Source organism: Eleutherodactylus coqui, chromosome 8 (genome assembly GCF_035609145.1).
Source record: "Eleutherodactylus coqui strain aEleCoq1 chromosome 8, aEleCoq1.hap1, whole genome shotgun sequence".
Lineage (NCBI taxonomy): Eukaryota > Metazoa > Chordata > Amphibia > Anura > Eleutherodactylidae > Eleutherodactylus > Eleutherodactylus coqui.
The window spans coordinates 137,705,144-137,724,656 of NC_089844.1; the positions used below are offsets into that span (position 1 = coordinate 137,705,144).

Sequence of the window (19,513 nt, forward strand, 5' to 3'; positions counted from 1 at the left end):
TGTGTGTACTCGTCATGTAAGCCAAGATGCAGCAGATGTGTAAATTCCAGCATTGTTGTTTAATGATTCCCTATAGACTATAACTAGAACATCTTAGGACAAGCATGACACATAACACGTGGCATAAACACCAAAACACGTGTCCACTGCAGCCTCTTAGGACAGCCGTTATAACTGCTATAAGCGGCCAATGTAGGGAAAATTCTTGGCTGGCCATGGCTTCCCCTTCAAGACCAACTGATTACCGGGTGATGCCAGGAGCGGGCAGGACCAGGAACCATCAGCTGATCACTGTGGCAGACAATTTTTGAAAGGGGTTGTCTCTGATGCAGAAGCATAACTGTAAAGCCAGCATCACATGGGCGTATTTGCGTGTACAAAATTTACACACGCAATACGCGGAGATTAGAATTAATTGACTTCAATGGGTTTGTTCTCATTTCCTTTTTTTGCTCTTGCTCTATTTTTGTGTGCAAATGTACACCAAAGGTCCCCATAGAAGTCAATGGGGATGCGCACGCAATATGCTAGGAGATGCATGATACTCTGTGTAATTCTGCTGGAAAAAGAACTCACCTGGAACTCATTAGACTGATTAGCCATTTTAATTGATATGTGCCACAATGGTAACAGCTACAGTGACAAAAAAAAGCCTCGGTACCCCAAAACCAGTTCCTGGGTGTGACTTCCAAACTGGACATGAAACACTTCATCTGGATAAGACGTAATTAGGTGTCCTAAAGGACAGATATAGACTCAATATACTAATGCGGAGAACGCAAAATATTGATACGAAACCAAAAGTGGGGACCGCGGCAGGGATGCAAGGTTGTTTTCAAATGGGAAAATTGACCCTAACTACTAATTCAGTGGGACCCTACCTAAAAGTGGAGCACTCTCCCTGATGAAGGAGACCCCACATCAGAAACCTGGGTGGTCCTGACTCTCCTTAGTTGGAAAACAGGGACAATATTTGCTACAGAAAGTAACAAAGAATACGGTATAGATAGAAACAAGCATGCAATGAACCAGATGAAATAACAATGCAAAAATGGCAATTTAGTCAGGAGATTTAGTCACAAAACCCCAATAGATCCTTTGCACCAAGCAGTTTTATCTGACAGTGGAGCAGGGCAGAAGCCACCAACTTAATCAGAAACACCTTTGGACCAGAAGTATAACCGGCGTCCTCCACGAGGAGGATCCGGAATAAATGTATACAGACAGGAGGTCATTGGCCAGCTGAGACACACGCCTCCCAGCCGACCAGTCCATCCTCACACCTGTGGGGAAGTACTAAGCAGTACTCAGAAGTACTGAGCATGTGCTAGCGTGTGGATCACATGGCCCGGGGTTGATGGCGTAACCCACCCTGGTCCCGATGCAACACGGCAAGAGAACAGTGACACTAGTGGACTATTGAGCTCTGTTGGCCTAATTAGAGCACCCAACATAGCTCTCTGAAGAGAAAGCTATGAAAGTCATTGCTGTATGGTTTACAAAATATGCAAAACAAGTCAAAAACACTTTAAAAAGTATTTCCAACCCGACATTTCAGGGTGTGAATTACTTTGGCAATCAGGGAATATTTTTACTAGTTTATCTGCAAATCACAAAATCGCGATCACCAAGTGGTTCCTGTAGAGGGAATTGCCGTCCCCTTGGTAATCTGTGCCTCTTACACCCCCCTTTGTTGGCTTCTCCGCTTTATCGGGACAGGCTTTCCGGCAGATAAGGTCACGGTCCTGTATCCAGGGGGATCTGCGGAAACAGACAACAGGAATATTTTCCGGCCTCAGGAAACAGAAGGACAGGATGCTCCAACCTCTCACTCGCCAGCTCCGCTCCGTATTCACATCAGCTTGAGAAGTCATCAAACTTTCACTTACAATGTCCTCAATGCGAAAACATGTCCAGGAGTGTGGGCTCTCTGTGAGTGATCTGTCCTTCTACAGCAGGCCACACATTCTCCTCTGTATCCTCTACTTGCCAAATTGTTATGGCTTCCTTAATAAAGGTCATTAGATGCCCACACAGTCAGAGGTCTTCTGTTTCTCCGAGGCATCTTTGAAATGCTGTCAAGGAAAGTAGAAAATGAAAAATGGGCAGACCAATTACTGCGTCCTCCTGTGTCCTATAAAGCACAGCCTTGGATATCACTTCTGGCTTCCTGTCTGACTGGCGCAGGTCATACAACACAGCTTCCTCTCCTTGCAGCAAATTCTTTAGGTTGGTAGTAAACCAAATACTTGAGTAGTAGTCATTGACAATGGTATCGAGTATGGGCGCTCAAAAAACGATGTCTTTCTTCATTACTGCTTAAATGGGTCCATTCATATAATTTATTAACATTACAGGGTAATCTAACAAATCTAACAACATTTAATTTCTCCACTTTTGTGCACCCTACTGCCACTTTAACATTGCCATCCTTCCAAACGATGTCCCTCCAATTAAAGTTGTTCCTACAAGTGTCGTTGACTTAAAGGGCTTTTCTGGCTTTTTTCAAAATTTAGCAGAAAGCAGGGTATAGTGTAAAAAAAATTTTTTAAATCCCCCCCCCCCAAAAAAGGTCCAGGAAGCTCATGCAGCAGTCATGTGCTGTTCGTAGTTCATGTGACTGCTACAGCCAATCACTGATCTCAGTGGTCACATGTCATTTATGCGCGTGTAAGGAGAAAGCGCTGCCCCCTTACAGAAAGCAGTGGCCTGGTGGTCATGCTAAGCCACACCCCCTCTGGCCATGTGACTCGACCAGGTGGGAAACGGGAGGAGAAATCTGTACAGAGCTGCCTAATGGAAGCTCTGCCCCCCTGCTTGAACTTTTCAGATGCCCTGCAAGTGCACTATATAAAAGACAATTTCTGCTGCATTACAGGCAATGCAGCAGGGACTTGACTGTGAGCACAGGAATATGTTGGGATGCGATAGCCTGCAGGAGAGTAGTGGGACTAAGATAGTAAGCTGAGAGTGCTGCTAAGCAGGTGCCCCTGGAGGAGTGATATACTGGGGGGCAAGCGATTGCTTGAAGTATACAGTGTGTTATATAGAAACGACGCCTGCAGGTAACCAAAGTTAAAAAAGAGGGCAGCAACCACAAGATGTCTGGAGATGATATACTATGTGACGAGAAATGGATTGGTGCAATAGGCTGAATAGCGGCAAGGACATTTAGAGACCATGGTTGAGGAACACACCCGACTTCAGACTAGCCTGAGTCGGTTGCAGTTACTACTCCCATGCTACAAACCATAAGTGAGGTCGGCCTCAGTCAGCTGTAGGTGTGCACACCACTGAGGACTTCACTAACTAGACAACAGCCATGTTGCACAGTAGGGTATTGTAGTCAATGGAATAGGATTGTAGCAAATTATCTTCGCTCACACATACGAACCAAGTTATTATTCAAGTGACACAAACCTTTATAGGAGGGACTTTCTAAACTTGTTTTATATAGTGAATTTCCTAGAAAACTGTTCTTTGCAAAATATTGTTTCTGACCTTTGAAAGGCATTACCGTTATTGTGTGTGATTCACCTGGTAGCATTTCTTTTCAAGACTTAGCTGTAGTTAGGGAATTTATGATAAAAGTTTAACTGTTTATTTGTCATTTTACTATTATTCTCTCGCATTATTTAGTTCATAAATAGAAATTGCATATTTTTGCAACTCCGTCTGCTGTATCGTATCCTGAACTTGTATCACTATACCAATGGTGGCAAACCTATGACATGCGTGCCAGAGGCGGCATGCAGAGCCCGCCATGCTGGCACACGCTGCCGCCGGTCACTCACCACGTTAGTAGTGAATACCAGCACTCACTGCGCTGCTAGCGGTGCTGATCCATGCACACACTGTGATGTCAGTGTGTAGTTGGAATCCGCCTTCCCCTCCCCTGACATCTCCTCTTAGCTTCCGCAAGAGCAGGAGAGGGAGGCATTTGGCAACACACTGACAGCACAGTGTGCACCTGTGATCAGCGCTGCTGGTGGCGCGCCGGGCAGAGGAACAGCGGAGCTTCCACGAGGAGGAGGGGGTAAGTATATGGGTCTCAGGAGGGCACTGTCACTGCTGGGGGCCGCTCTGATGGATGTCACTATTATACTGGGGGCTGCTCTGAGGGATGTCACTATTATACTGCTCTGGGGGATGTCACAATTACCGCAGGGGCTGCTCTGGGGAATGTCACTATTTCCGCTGGGGTATGTTTACATGTGGCGGGAATGGACAGGGCTGTTTCAAAATAGACAGCGTGCAGATTTTGACTGCTTTTTGGAATGCGGAAATACTGCAGAATTTGCTACAGAAATTTCCGCTGCGGACATTCAGCAGAATTTCCGCATCCAAAAAGCAGTCAAAATCTGCACTCTGTCTATTTTGAAGCGACCTTTTCCTTTTTAGAACAACGGGGGTAAAAATCATACGTCATGATAAGCCCCGCCCCCTGACATGTTGGCACTTTGCGATAAATAAGTGGGTTTTGGGTTGCAGTTTGGGCACTCTGTCTCTAAAAGGTTTGCCATCACTGCACTATACAATCTCCTGCGACACACACATGCAGTCGCACCCTGACCTGGAGCCTGAGGAGGTCCGTAATGCGTCTCCTCCCTCTATGAGACCAGTACTATATAAAACACAGTGCTCCCCTAATAGTGCCAGCCATACAGTGCCCCTATAATAATTCCAGCTACACAGTGCCCCCATAATAGTGCCAGCCACACAGTACTCCTGTAATAGTGCCAACCAAACAGTGCTGCCCATAATAGTGCCAGCCTTATAGTGTCTCCACAATAGTGCCAGCCACACAGTGCTCCCATAATAGTGACAGCTACACAGTTCCCCCCCATAATAGTGCCAGCCATACAGTGCCCCCATAATAGTGCCAGCCATACAGTGCCCCCATAATAGTGCCAGCCACACAGTGCTCCCCTAATAGTGCCAGCCATACAGTGCTCCCATAATAGTGACAGCTACACAGTGCCCCCCATAATAGTGCCAGTCATACAGTGCCCCCCATAATAGCGCCAGCCACACAGTGCTCCCCTAATAGTGCCAGCCATACAGTGCCCCTATAATAATGCCAGCTACACAGTGCTCCCCTAACAGTGCCAGCCATACAGTGTCCCCCATAATAGTGCCAACCACCCAGTGCTCCCATGTGTAGCTGTAAAAAGCTGCAACTGAGAAGAATCAATAGGTAAAAATAAGATTTTCAGCAGCACATCAGAACTGTCAGCGTCAATCTAGGTTTTATGGACTGATGAGTCTACATTTAAGCTCTCTGGACATCACAGAGGACATGCAAAGTAATTAACTTTATCTAAGAACATCAGTCAAGCTGTGAAGATCAATCTGTACTTATCATCCAGAGATCTGCTCATGGTCTGGCCAAACCAGAGCCCAAACCACAACATCATTGAATGCATCCTTGTTTATTAGTGATATCCTTTGTCTAGTGAACATTATCTCCTTCTGTTTCCTCTATCGATACTCTCCCATCCTAATGCACCACATCCCAGTACTGGGCCTTGCTCAGACTGTTCCTTAAAGGGCTGTTCTGGGCAAATACTATTGATGATATAAGCTCAGGATAGGCTATCAATAGTTGATCGCCAAGGATCAGCTGACCGCCCAGCCCGACATCATCATTGGGGTCGGAGCAGGAAGTGTAATAGGTGGTTTCACTCCAATTTTCCCAGAAAACTACTTTAAATATGTGTCTCCATGGATACAGACTATAAAACCCCTTTATACTTCTTGCTATCCTACTAACTGTAAAAAATGGGCAGGAATATGACTGCAGGATCAGACTACACAAGCTTTATTTGTAGTCTGTAGCCATGGTGACACTTAGGTCTGCATTGGAGCTGTAGACCTAAAGTGGTAGGACATTTTTAATCAAACGTATTTGTAAATTTTCATCATGCCTTATTTTAGTTGCAATGGAGCAATAAAGCATGTTGCAATGGTGGACATGACCTTTAGGGTAGACACCCCTTGCGTTTTTCTTGCGTGTTTTTTTTTTACGCGATATGCTGCGGTTTTTTACGCGATTGTCAATGGGACTTCCTAATGTTAAAAACGCATTGCAAGTTTGTGCTTTGCAGTTTTTGTGCGATACGTTTTTAACATTATAAAGTCCCATTGACAATCGTGTTAAAAAAAACACAGCTATATCGCATGAAAAAAACGTGCAAGAAAAATGCAAGTGGGTGTCCACCTTAATCTGGTCTTTTCAGGTTATATATGGCAGTTTATCTCCATATATGAGGCTGAATGCACACAGGCGGGTCAGATTCTGCATGCAGAATCCTGCAGTGGAATCAGACCCTGTCTGCGTCCGGCGTTCGTGCGTACCTACTTTTTCTTCTTTTCTTCTGTACTGCAGATGGTCCGCATGGTGATCCATTGGACATACACAGTACAATTTTTTTTTTTAAACTGGCTGCTTTTCCCGTGTCATCACCTAGCGAATGTCATTGTGGAAAGGGCCGTAGAACGGGTGGCTTCCATTTACTTCAATGGAAGCCGTCTGCACGGAATCCATGCTGGATAGGGCATTTCTGCTCGTGGACATGCAAGAGCGATTTTGCATAGCATGTCTATGGGCAGTATTTGCTGCAGAATCCGGAAGCGGACGCCCGTGTGCACTGGGCCTATTTGGAGGTGTACTGTATTTTTCAATGGAGTGTTGCTTCTCACAATATAGTAGACCAGCAGTCTGCAACTTGTGACTTTCCAGATATTATGAATTTATGACTCCCAGCATGCCCTGACCACTCCTGTAAACTAAGGAGATCATATATAGCATTCTTTGCTGATACTGTTCCATATAAATGAGCCAGGATTAGTGGGGTGAATAGGGCAAATAATGTTTATGTCGGGACATGCTGATCCTAAATAACTTTCCATATCCATAAATGTGCCATTGTTACCAAAATGTGTCATAAAATATTTGGTGCAACCTAAGTATGTTAGATACAGTACTGTGCAAACATTTTAGGCAGCTGTGGAAAAAGTGCTGCAAAGTAAGAATTCTTTCAAGAATAGAAGTGTTAATATTTTATTTTTGTCAAATAAGAAAATGCAAAGTGACTGAAAGAAAGAGAAATGTAAATCACATTAATATTTGGTGCGACGACCCTTTACCTTCACAACAGCATCACTTCTTCTAGGCACACTCGCACGCAGTTGGTGATTTTGTAGGATTATTGTCAGGTATGATTGACCAATTATACCAAATAGGTGATAATGATCATCATTTTCATATGTAGGTTGAAACAGGGGTATTAAGTGAAACAGAAACAGCTGTAGGAAGCTTAAAAGTGGGCGAAGAACAGCCAAACTGTGCTAGGAAGGTGAGGCTGTGGAAGACAGTTTCATGTCACAGGTCATATACTATAGTCAGAGTACAGCAACAAGATACAAGGTAATTATACTGCAGCAGCAAGGTCTCTCCTAGGCAAAGATTTCAGAACAAACGGAGGTCTCAAGATGTGCTACTCAAGCTGTTTTGAAGAAGCGCAAAGAAATGGGCAATGTTTAAGACTGTAGACACAGTGGTCCTTCAAGGAAACAGCAGATGAGCGACGTTGCTACAAACGCATGTATGTGAAGCCCATGTTTTTCAATGGGTCGTTTTACATGAGAGATGTTTTGTAACCTGAAAGAACCCATTGGAAACCATCAGCTTCACATACATGCTATCGCCTTCATAAATCCCCTAACCACCTGCTCACCCTCGCTATCCTGCTGCTACTAGCAGCAGGGGACATTTCTCCCAATCCTGGCCCACCCTCTAGTGCCCCTAACTATTACTCCTCACCTGCCCCACTGAGACACCCTTCTAGTCCAACCACTAGTCCGTACATATCCTCCCCGGTTTCCTTTCAATGTGCTTTCTGGAATTGCCAGTCAGCATGCAACAAACTCCCCACCATCTATGACTTTTTCATTGCTAAATCCCTAAACCTGCTAGCTCTAACAGAAACATGGATACAGCAATCTGACACAGCCTTCCTTGCTGCATTGTCTTACAATGGCCTGCAGTTCTCCCATACCCCAAGACCGGAAGACAGGCAGGGGGGAGGAGTAGATGAGCTCCTCTCCCCACAATACACCTTCCAGGTCATCCCCCCCAGTACCCCCACTCACCTTCCCATCATTCGGGGTACATGCCCTATGGCTTTTCCATCAGCTGTCCATGCGAGTAGCAGTTATCCACCGCCCCCCAGGTGCTCCTCGCCTGTTTCTGGACCACTTTGCTGCCTGGCTCCCCCATTTCCTCTCTTGCGAAATCCCAACCCTCATCCTAGGAGATTTCAACATCCCCACTAATGACCCCATCTCCCCATCTGCCTCTCAGCTTCTATCGCTCACCTCCTCCCTTGGTCTCTTACAACTCACAGCCTCTCCCACTCACAGGGATGGCAATACTCTGGATCTGGTCTTCTTCCATCTCTGCTCTGCTTCCCACTTCACTTACTCCCCTCTTCCGCTCTCAGACCATAACCTCCTCTCTTTCTCTGTCAAGCTCCCTAACATTTCTCCAGACCCTCCTACCTCCCGTACGTACAGGAACCTTCAGGCCGTTCACACCAAAAATGTTGCTGAGTCTCTACAGTTTTTTCTGTCCCCTATCTCTCTCCTTTCCTGCCCCAACCTGGCTGCCGCACATTACAACACCACTCTCAAACATGCATTGGATGAAGCGGCGCCCACCATAACCCAAGCCATCCGATACAGACCACGGCAACTCTGGCTCACGCCTCAAACGCGATTCATCCGTCGGTGCTCTAGGTGTGCTGAACGGCTGTGGAGGAAGTATCAAAAGCCTGCAGACCTTCTCCACTTTAAATTCATGCTCAGAACATGCAACCTTGCCCTCCACCATGCCAAACAAGTCTACTTAACCTCTCTCGTCTCCTCACTATCCCATAACCCTAAAAGACTCTGACACTTTCCACTGCCTTCTCAGACCAAAACTGCAGCCCCCCGTGACAGATCTCAGTGCTGAAGAGCTGGCTGCTTTCTTCAAAAAGAAAATTGATGATATACGGCAGGAAATAAACTCCCATTCCCAGATTAGCCCCGACCCTAGTGTCGTCAGTACTGCATCTAGCTCCTCTTCACGCTCTGTACTTAGACCAACGACAGAGGAAGAAGTCTCCAGACTGCTCTCCTCTGCTTGCCCCACCACCTGCGCTAGCGACCCTCTTCCCTCACACCTCCTGCGTTCCTTGTCCCTGGTGATCATCTCCCAACTCACCACTATATTCAATCTTTCTCTGACTTCTGGCATTTTCCCCTCCTCATTCAAACATGCTATCATTTCCCCACTGCTAAAGAAACAGACTCTTGACTCGACCGATGCTGCCAACTACCCATCTCAAACCTCCCCTTCATCTCCAAACTACTAGAACGCCTGGTTTACTCTTTCCTTATAAGCTGTCTCTCGAAAAACTCTTCTAGACCCCCTACAGTCCGGCTTCCGCCCCCTACACTCAACATAAACCGCCCTGACTAAAGTATCAAACGACTTCCAGACTGCCAAATCGAGGGGCGACTACTCCCCACTGATCCTCCTCGACCTCTCTGCAGCATTCGATACTGTCGACCACAAACTTCTCCTCACTATGCTTCGCTCCATTGGACTAAAGGACACTGCCCTCTCCTGGTTCTCCTCCTACCTATCCGACCGCTCTTTCAGTGTCTGCTTTGCTGGCTCTACCTCCCCTCCTCTTCCCCTTGCTGTTGGGGTCCCCCAGGGCTCGGTCCTCCGCCCCCTCCTCTTCTCCATCTACACAGCCCCCATTGGACGGACCATCAAGAGATTTGGTTTCCAGTACCATATCTATGCTGATGATACCCAGCTATACACCTCCTCCCGGGACATCACAGCAACATTCCTCCAGAACGCCACCGACTGTCTGTCTGCTGTGTCCAACACTAAGTCCTCTCTCTAAACCTCTCTAAAACTGACTTACTAGTGTTTCTGCCCTCTACTAACCGCCCTCACCCTGACATCTCCATCTCAGTGTGTGGCGCCACCATAACTCCCAGACAGCACAACCACTGCCTTGGGTTTATACTCGACTCCGATCTCTCCTTCACTCCTACATCCAATCTCTTGCCCGAACCTGTCAGCTGCACCTCAAGAACATCGCTAGAATACGCCCTTTTCTCTCTGTGAACACGCTAAAAACGCTTATTGTTGCCCTCATCCACTCTCGGCTCGATTATTGCAACTCGCTGCTGATCGGCCTCCTCTGCTCCAGACTCTACCCTCTCCAATCCATCCTGAATGCGGCAGCCAGGCTCATCTTCCTGTCCAGTCGCTACTCGGACGGCTCTGCCCTGTGCTGATCACTGCACTGGCTGCCCGTCAAATAAAGAATACATTTTAAACTCACTACCCTCATCCACAGCACTGCACGGCCCTACATTGCTTCCCTCATCTCAATTCACCACCCAGCCCGCACCCTCCGCTCTGCTAATGAAATCAGACTGAGTGCCCCTTTAATTCGAACTTCTCATTCCTGCCTCCAAGACTTCTCCAGAACAGCAGCTGTCCTCTGGAACGTGCTTCCAAAAAACATCCGGCCAATCACCGACACACTAAACTTCAGGCGTGATCTAAAAACGCACCTCTTCAGGGAGGCATACCATATCTCCTAAACCAAACCCCTTGGTAGTCCGCTTGGTAATATGCTCCCTGTCCCACAGATTGCAATCCCCGCTTGCCGTAATCAACCGGCACCTGCAGTCATCCTGATTCCACAACTATACAGCCTGACCATTGTCTATGTGTATAGACTCTCCACCTCACCATACTGTGCACATCTCCAGCCCTTTACCTTCTGTATCACCCCATTACTTGTAGTATGTAAGCTCGTTGGAGCAGGACCCTCACCCCTACTGTTTCCATTAATTGATTACTTCATGTAACCATTGTCTTGTGTTATTTCCCCTGTATTGTCAGCGCTGTGGAATATGTTGGCGCTATATAAATAAAGATTATTATTATTACTTTGGTAGGGATGTCGCATTGCTACAAAATCTTGCGATTTTGTAGCCCGTGTGAAACGGGCCTTAATGATGTTCTCAATGCTGAGAAGTACAGGCAGATACTAATCCATTGTATAATATAATCAGGGAGATGTCTGATTGGCTGCAAATTTAGTCTGCAGCAAGAATACCACCCTAAACATCCAGCCAATGTCATTGAGAACTATCTTCAGTGTAAAGAAGAACAAGGAGTCCTGGAAGTGATGATATGGCCCACAGAGCCCTGATCTCATCATCATCCAGTCTGTCTGGGATTACATGGAGAGACAGAAGGATTTGAGCAAGCCGACATCTACAGAACATCCTCCTTGCCAAGTTCCTCCAAAAACTGTGTGCAAGTGTACCTAGAAGAGCTATTGCTGTTGTGAAGGTAAAGGGTGATCACAGCAAATATTGATGTGATTTACATTTCTCTTGTTCAGTCACTTTGCATTTTATTAATTGACAAAAATAAACTATTAACACTTCTAGTTTTGAAAGCATTCTTACTTTGCAGCACTTTCTCCGTACCTGACTAACTTACATGGGTATTTTGCGCCAAACATTTTACAGATGCTTAATACCTATTATGACTGAATGAGTGGATTAAATATAGCTTGGAAGAACGAGTGGGGAGAAAATGTAAATTATCTCACAAAGACACTATGTCTGTGCTACTTGACTCTTGAACAACCCCTGCAATAAAAAGCCAAATTCTGTTTTTGCAATTAGCAAGGAGGAAATGAGATGATGCAAAAACATTTATGTAATATTGTATGAAATACTGATGAGTGTTGCAAATATTGGGATAAAACCTTGTTGTGCATTGTGTGATCAACTACTCCGGTTTTTGATCCAGTACTATATTTGACGCAGATTTAGTAATGTGAATGCAATGTGCACATACATACTAGTTAGTAGAAGCTGTCATTGCAAAGTGTACATAGATAATGCTGTCATACTGTACACATTACTAATACTGCCATACTGTAAACATAAATAATGCCACTATATAGTGCACAAATAACATGGCCATGTATAACATCATGTGAAGGAGAAGAGATAAAAATAAGGGTATTTAGACCTGACCCTGTGTGGTATAACAACTTTAATCAAGACTTGAATGGACTCGATGAAGGTGTCAGTCCGACACCCAAACGTGTTGTCCTGAATAGAGTTGTCACAAAGAACTGCGTCTTGTTTTCAGCACCGGTGAATAACCAAAATATATGGTGTCCTTTACCTTTAAATGACATCCTTTCTTTTTATACCTTCTAGAGCTTTTTACCAGTGATACATATGAAGTTGAAACTTTCACAACAACCACTTCGGGGTCTCAGTTTACCACGGCTGTGACCACTCAGACCACTCCGCGAAAACTATTAGGATCCCGTACGCCATCCAAAAAAACTCCTGTGCGTTCCCCAGGTTCCAAACATGGCAAAATACTTAATCCTCCAACAATCAATACTTCTACAATGACTGACGATACCCAAGCAGTACAAGGAATAATTAACACAACCAGTTGGAAGCATAAAACTTCCACCCACAAGGATATAAGCTCCACACAAAACATTACTCATTGGCATCCAACCAAAATGCCTGTTACTGCCAAGAACCATCAACAGAGGGAGTCCTCTATAAGGAAACCTATCATCAAGAAAGTGCCAACCCCTCCTAGCAAGCTTAAAAGTATGATGAAGACTACAATGAGAAACCCGTCTGCCAGGTATCAGAACCCATTACACATCCATCATAAGAATGTTACAATAAGGCCAGGAATGGGACATTTCCATTACTCAAATGTTAGTACTGGTGTAACAGAGTTGGCCAAATCCCACAGAGCTGTAACAGCATTAAGAAACAGCTTAAAACTTGGCCAGAAGGACGTGTCACCAGCAGTCGATAGAGTAAAACAACTCCCTTTGGAACAACTAAAAGATAGAGCAAATGGCACCTCCGTCTTGCTTAGTGCTGTAATAAACAATAGATCTCAGTCGGTTACAGATAATATCAACCATATCACTCACTCTTTTCCAAATTCCAGTTTTGTACATGGGAAGAAGTCCGTGTTACATAAACTGAACTCTCTGAACACATCAGAGCATATGTGGAGAGCAGAAAATATGTCCATGGTACATCAAATCGATAAAGACTTATTAACACCCGGGCTTTTGAAAGGAATAGATTTGCCAGGAGCACGACAATCCGAAGTAATGCAAGAGTTGAACTCTAAAATAACTGTAAGGGTACCCGATACAAATGTGATCTATAACTATACAAAGCAAAACTTAAGAGACACAGCAGAACTTCCTGAACCGGGTCAAGATGGGACAATTCATTTAGAAAGAGACAAAATGAGTCGAGTCAGTCCTACTGAGCCTGTAGAGATAGGGACAATGGTCAATGGGACCGAAAGAACTTCTGGTACACAAAGCCTTCCAAAGAGTCATTCTGGTATGGGGGAAGTTACGCAGGTCCAGACTCAAGTATGGACAACAGTCCAGTCAATAATACAAGCAAACAACAACGTGGAGCAGCAGTACCGGACTCGGACAGAATTGACAACAGGTGGACACAGTCATCGCAACCAGACTCATAGTCATAGACACCATAAGCACTCCTCATTGGGTGGACATAAACAATCTGATAACACCGTGTTGCAACATACAGTAACATCACCTGGAAGGTTAAGTGGTACTAATAGACACCATCTTAGGCATTTACACAACTTCACTCATCCGCATGAACATAATGAGCACTGGATGCAACATCAGATAAGTTCTGCTCAAGTCCCCTTAGTTCAGGTAGGCAAACAGGTGCATACAAGCCAATCACCACACCAAGGAGCAAACACAAGCTTCTATAAAGGTCAAGCAGCCATTAAGAATGGATCAAATACAGGTGATTTGTCCCACCTAAGAAATAACTTTTCTGAACCTGAAGCAACCACATCAGGTCCTTGGAAACTTTTCACAATAGCAGAACCAAAATTGACTACTGAAAACTTACAGAACCCAACTACTATAAGTCATCTAACAACGCAGAACCAACAAGTGTTCACAACACTTTATGAACCGCTCATAACTGACAATAAAACAGGTCCATACAAGCTCCAGGGTTTGGAAGAGGAGAGCCTACCAAGTCTATACCAAAACATAACCATTAAACCAGTAACACAGAAACATCTATCCACACAATCAACCACATATAATACAACCAAAGGGTTTCAGATGAAACTTACTACCCAAACTCAGCCAAGGCTAACTTCACAGTCGACCACTCATAAAAAGACTGAGGTCACAGTAAACAGCAGTCAGAAAATAACTACTGAGGTAGAGTTAACCACATGGTCCCAGCCTAAATTACTTGAACAGACCGGACCATGGGAACCTACACAAAATCACCCAGATCTAACTACACATAGCTCTCCTAATCAGTCCACATGGACCTATTCAGGTCTGTCCACAGAGACACAGTCTACAAAGGTCAAGATAGGATCATCCACTGAACCACTTCTAACCTCCAGTTCAATTACAGATACTCACCCTCATCTATATAAAGTAACAGAACCTCCATTGACCACACACAGTCCACCAGACCATGTAACATTGAGAGACTTCAAAGAAACGCAGACAGAACTATCCACAAATAATCAGTACAAGGAGCATAGAACATCTCCACATAGTAGGACCAAACCAATAACACATAGCCACACCGAATCATTGACACAAACAGATTTGACCTTAAACAGGGTTCGATCAACCACACAAACTGGTCCATTTACAAAGGTCAACGCAGAATCATCCACCCCTATTACTATTACAGATCCAATGAGTTGGATGCAGACAGAACCAGCAACAAAAGAGACAGAACCAACTACTCAAGCAGAGTCAACCACAAGGAACCAAGTGTACTCAGTCACACAAACAGAGTCAATCACAAAGACTACAACTGGTTGGGTTGCAAAGACTCAAACAGTATCACCATTGCAAACTGAACCAAACAAAACCAATAGCAACTCAAAATCACCTGTACATAAAGAAATGACCACAGAAAGCTATACAGAACTGCCAACACAATCACAACATATCATAAAGGGCACAACACAGACAACTAGCAAGCCTAGAAGAATGTCAACCACTCCTCGTGGGACACTGAAAAATAACGAGACAGAATCAATCACACCAAAAACTGAACCATTTAACCAAACCACTACAATGGGATATGATGGGGATGAAACAAAATCAACCATGCAAACTGAACCAACCTCTAAGATTCATCTAAACCCAATTACACCCTATCTTCACATATCGTCAACTCACGGAGGACACTTCAAGTCAACACAAGCACTACCAGATCTGGCAACTCAGACATATCCTCAGAACATCACAAAGTCTACATCAGAGCTTACAACTACAGAACAGCCTGGCATACAAACGGCAAAAGAACGAGTAACCTCAGTATCGAGTATGCCAAGTATAAGTGATGACCACGTTACAACACACACCACTACACAACCTTGGACTAAAGTATTTAGCCCATCATTAACTAGTGAGCATGAACATAAAGATAGTAGATGGGACTCAGGACCAACATTGTCTTCGGATGTGCCAATATTTAACCCCACAAGAAGCCATACTTCAGAAAGAGACCGTGCCAATGGACTTACAACAGTGAAAAGTTCCCCTACTGAGTCGAAGTCGGTAACATCACCGCAATCCAACATGTTCACCACCCAAACCCTTGGTGAGATGATGTCAGTGCAGCCTGGAAGAGACCGAATCTTCATTGTAGACGAGCAACAGCCAGTCTTTAAAGGTCAGTCATGAACTATTACTGTCCAGGGTAGAATAACGCCTTTGTCTTGATAGATTTTATCTGTTGTTTTCTTCTTCGTTTGTCTTGAGTCAAATTCTAGAAGCTGCATTTTCTGATTGACCTTTTCAGAAAGAAAGATCACTCATAAAGATATCAAGGTAGATTTTCTGCTGATGTCTTAAGGTTTATAAAATCCAGAGTATCAAAAGAGCAAAGACTTGAGACATTATTATACTAGATCATGAAGCAAAATACAGAAATTCGATTTAGCTTGGTAAGTAAAACGTTAGGGCTCGTTCACATGTGTGCTGTCCTTTTCTGTTGTTTGGCTCTTTCCTAGGGGATGAACAACGGCAAAAGCGGAAGTGTCAGATCTAGCACATGCCAGACCTGAAAGGCGCCAGGCAGGTCCCTTTCGTAATGATATGTGCCGTTTAGTGATGAGCGAGCATACTCGCTAAGGGCAATTGCTCGAGCGAGCATTGCCCTTAGCGAGTACCTGCCCGCTCGAGAGAAAAGGTTCAGCTGCCGGCGGCGGGCAGGGAGCGGCAGGGGAGAGCGGGGAGGAACGGAGGGGCGATCTCTCTCTCCCTCTCCCCCCCCCTCCCCCCGCTCCCCCTGCTCACTGCCGCAACTCACCTGTAACCTGCGCCGGCAACTGAACCTTTTCTCTCGAGCGGGCAGGTACTCGCTAAGGGCAATGCTCGCTCGAGCAATTGCCCTTGGCGAGTATGCTCGCTCATCTCTAGTGCCGTTATGTAGTCTGGCATTTTCTGGACAGAATAGCACTGCTTGCTACACAATTTTTCTGTGATTTCCGCAGAAATTAGCGATGGAGGCTCAGAATGGAGCCTCCAATATTGATATGAATTAAGCCTACAATTTCAGGTTATGTGGGGCCAATAAACTCTTGCTTTACCTACCTTGTTCCTTGAACAGATCATACCCATGCCAGGTCTCACAAGGAATCTAGGACCTATTTGAGACTAGGATCTAGGCTCTATACATTGTATATAATAATCTTAGTCTGGTATATACAGAAATTGACAGGCATTAATTTATCTATCAGTCCATTATACGTAGTGCAAGACCGATCTTGTATCTAAATCTGTCCATCATTTTGTTGCAATTATTTTCTCAATGTATCTGTCTCTGAATGAATCACAGGTGACTCAATAATGGGGAAGGATTTATGTGTAATTACTGATAATAAACTACACTGAATGACCACTTTATTAAAGACCCCATCTAGTAGCACATTTGACCTCCTTTGGTCTTCCAAACTTCAGCAATTCATAGTGGTAACCATCCACAGATATCAGAGGACATAGGGTGTGCCAACATTCTCCGCACCATTACTCCACTCTGCCTACCTGAACTGTTAACACCTGACATGAAGAGTTCATTGCTGCTTATGCCCAAATCTGACCTCTCCTCATCACGCTTCAACAGAAATCTGGATTCATCTGACCAGGAGATGTTTTTTCATTGCTCAGTGATTCCATTTTTGATCATTTTTTCCCATTGGAGCCTCGTTTTTCTGTTTTACACACAGTGGTGCTGGAACTGGTTGTCTGCTGTTATAGCCCAGACACATTAGTTGGAGCACCATTGTTGTATTTGGGTATAATTTGCTTGACTGTGCAGCACCTGTTTGTCAGAACGATTCCTGACGTCCTCCTCTGACCCATTTCCGCAACGGATTTTCCCATCTAATGTAAATTCAGTGACTCTAATAAAGTGGGCATTTAGTGTAAATGATAGCACTCAATGCCAGTCCGCTGCATTAACTAATGATGTCTAGAGAAGAAGTTATTTTTTTACAACTTTTCGAAAGCACTGGTTTCCGATTTTACCTTCTTCTGGATGAACTGGGATGCGTAAATATAATGGGCTGAACAAGAAATCGCTTTTTTTAACCCGTTATTATGCTGATATCAATGCCAGAATCTACAAGTAGGATACTGTACAGTTGAAAGCCGCTCACCTACTTTACAAAAATGTCAATACTTTTTTTCTTTGCTGTGTATCCTTCCCTAATATAATAATGCTCAATCTCACTCCCCTTCATTAGTGCAAAGCATTAATGTCACCTACAAAATGAACATGACCCATCACGCCGCATGCGAACAGCTGGACTCCTGCAAACCACTTCTCCTACAAGAGGTCAGTGTCTCCGCATGGCAGCAGTCTGATGGCTCATATAAACCATGTCCTGATTTTTTTTTTGTATTTTCTTTTAGTTGACTTCTGCTTACAAGTCTTCCCCGGGATTTGATAGGATTGAGATCCTGAATGTGACGTGAGTGATGGGACCACAGCAGGGACACGGTCCTTGTTAGTAGGTGGATAGGATGTTGTGTTGTGTCCAGGTTTGTAGCTAAAGACCCATGAGCCCCGGTGGAAGAGGTTCAGCTTGGGCCCTCCTACTCCCTACCATTCTTCATGTCTGCCCAAAACGTTCCGCTGCATCACTGGGTCTCTTAAGTCAGAGGTCCCCAACTCCAGTCCTCAGGGACCACCAACAGGTCATGTTTTCAGGATATCCTATAGTAAGAACACCTGTGGTAATGTCCGAGGCACTGACAATAATTACATCACCTGTGCAATACTGAGGAAATCCTGAAAACATGACCTGTTGGTGGTCCCTGAGGACTGGAGTTGGGGAACACTGTCTTAAGTGACCAATTGATGCAAAACTAGTTGTGAGGGTTGTTGCTGGAGTTTTAAAATGTTAAGGGCGCAAGCTCTGAAACGCATGTCGCACCCGTCACCAAGAAAGAAAAAAAATCATAGACACCATACCTGTTAGAAAACATTTGTAACAGCGGCTCAGCACTAGTATACCTCTAAGTAATGCATTCATCATATAATAGTCAGATACCAGCTCTACACACTGATCGTGATTACAGTGCAGTTACCCCCAGTGATCACAGATCACCTTCTTTAATCGGTGTTGTCCATTTTTGTCTTCTTGCTGACCGCCATGATGACTTCCAGACACCACTCAGCTCTACACACTTCCTATCCTGACGCTACACCTACTTTCAGTGCCCCATACTAATATTACCTCTCTCTGCAACCTCCACACCTTTATAGTACCACCATGTGCACACCACACACCCTTATAGTGTGCACCTCTGTGACCTCCACAAAATTACAGTTCTCCCCTTTCTTGCTCCCTACTATGCACCCTTCTGTTCCCCCTACAATTACAGTGGGCCCCTTCTTGTCCCCTACAGTTACAGCATGCCGCTCCATGACCCCTCCAGTTACAGTGCACCTTCTGTGACTCCTGTGCAGTTACCATGGACTCTTCTGTGTCCTCCACATAGTTAATGCACCGTCGGTGCCCCCTACAGAGTTACAGCGCCTCCCTTTGCCATTCCCACATTGAAATGCAATGTTCATCTGTTGCATCACTTAGAGTGCAGCGTGTTCCCCCATGTGCCCCCCAAACAGTTATAGTTCGCCTTGGCCTTCACCACAACTCAGACTCTGGGACTGTCTAAACTCACAGCGACTTCTTCACAGTCCCTTGTGCTGCTGCTGTCTGAGCGTCTGACTCCTCCCCTAGTCTCCTGTTCTCAGTGCAGGATGAGCCGGAGGAGGAGTCAGCCACTGAGACAGCAGTAGTGAAAGTGAC

The 19,513-nt window shown here is 44.9% G+C and overlaps 1 protein-coding gene across 1 annotated transcript in view; it reads left to right on the top strand.

Annotated features, from left to right (window-relative positions):
• Positions 1-19,513, top strand: part of LOC136576899 (mucin-4-like) — a 53,586-nt gene that overhangs the window by 8,050 nt on the left and 26,023 nt on the right. Inside the window, exons 2-4 of the mRNA XM_066576534.1 lie at positions 12,325-15,867; positions 17,942-18,033; positions 18,111-18,169. Coding sequence (XP_066432631.1) covers positions 12,325-15,867; positions 17,942-18,033; positions 18,111-18,169 — 3,694 coding nt within the window. The remainder of the gene's footprint in view (positions 1-12,324; positions 15,868-17,941; positions 18,034-18,110; positions 18,170-19,513) is intronic.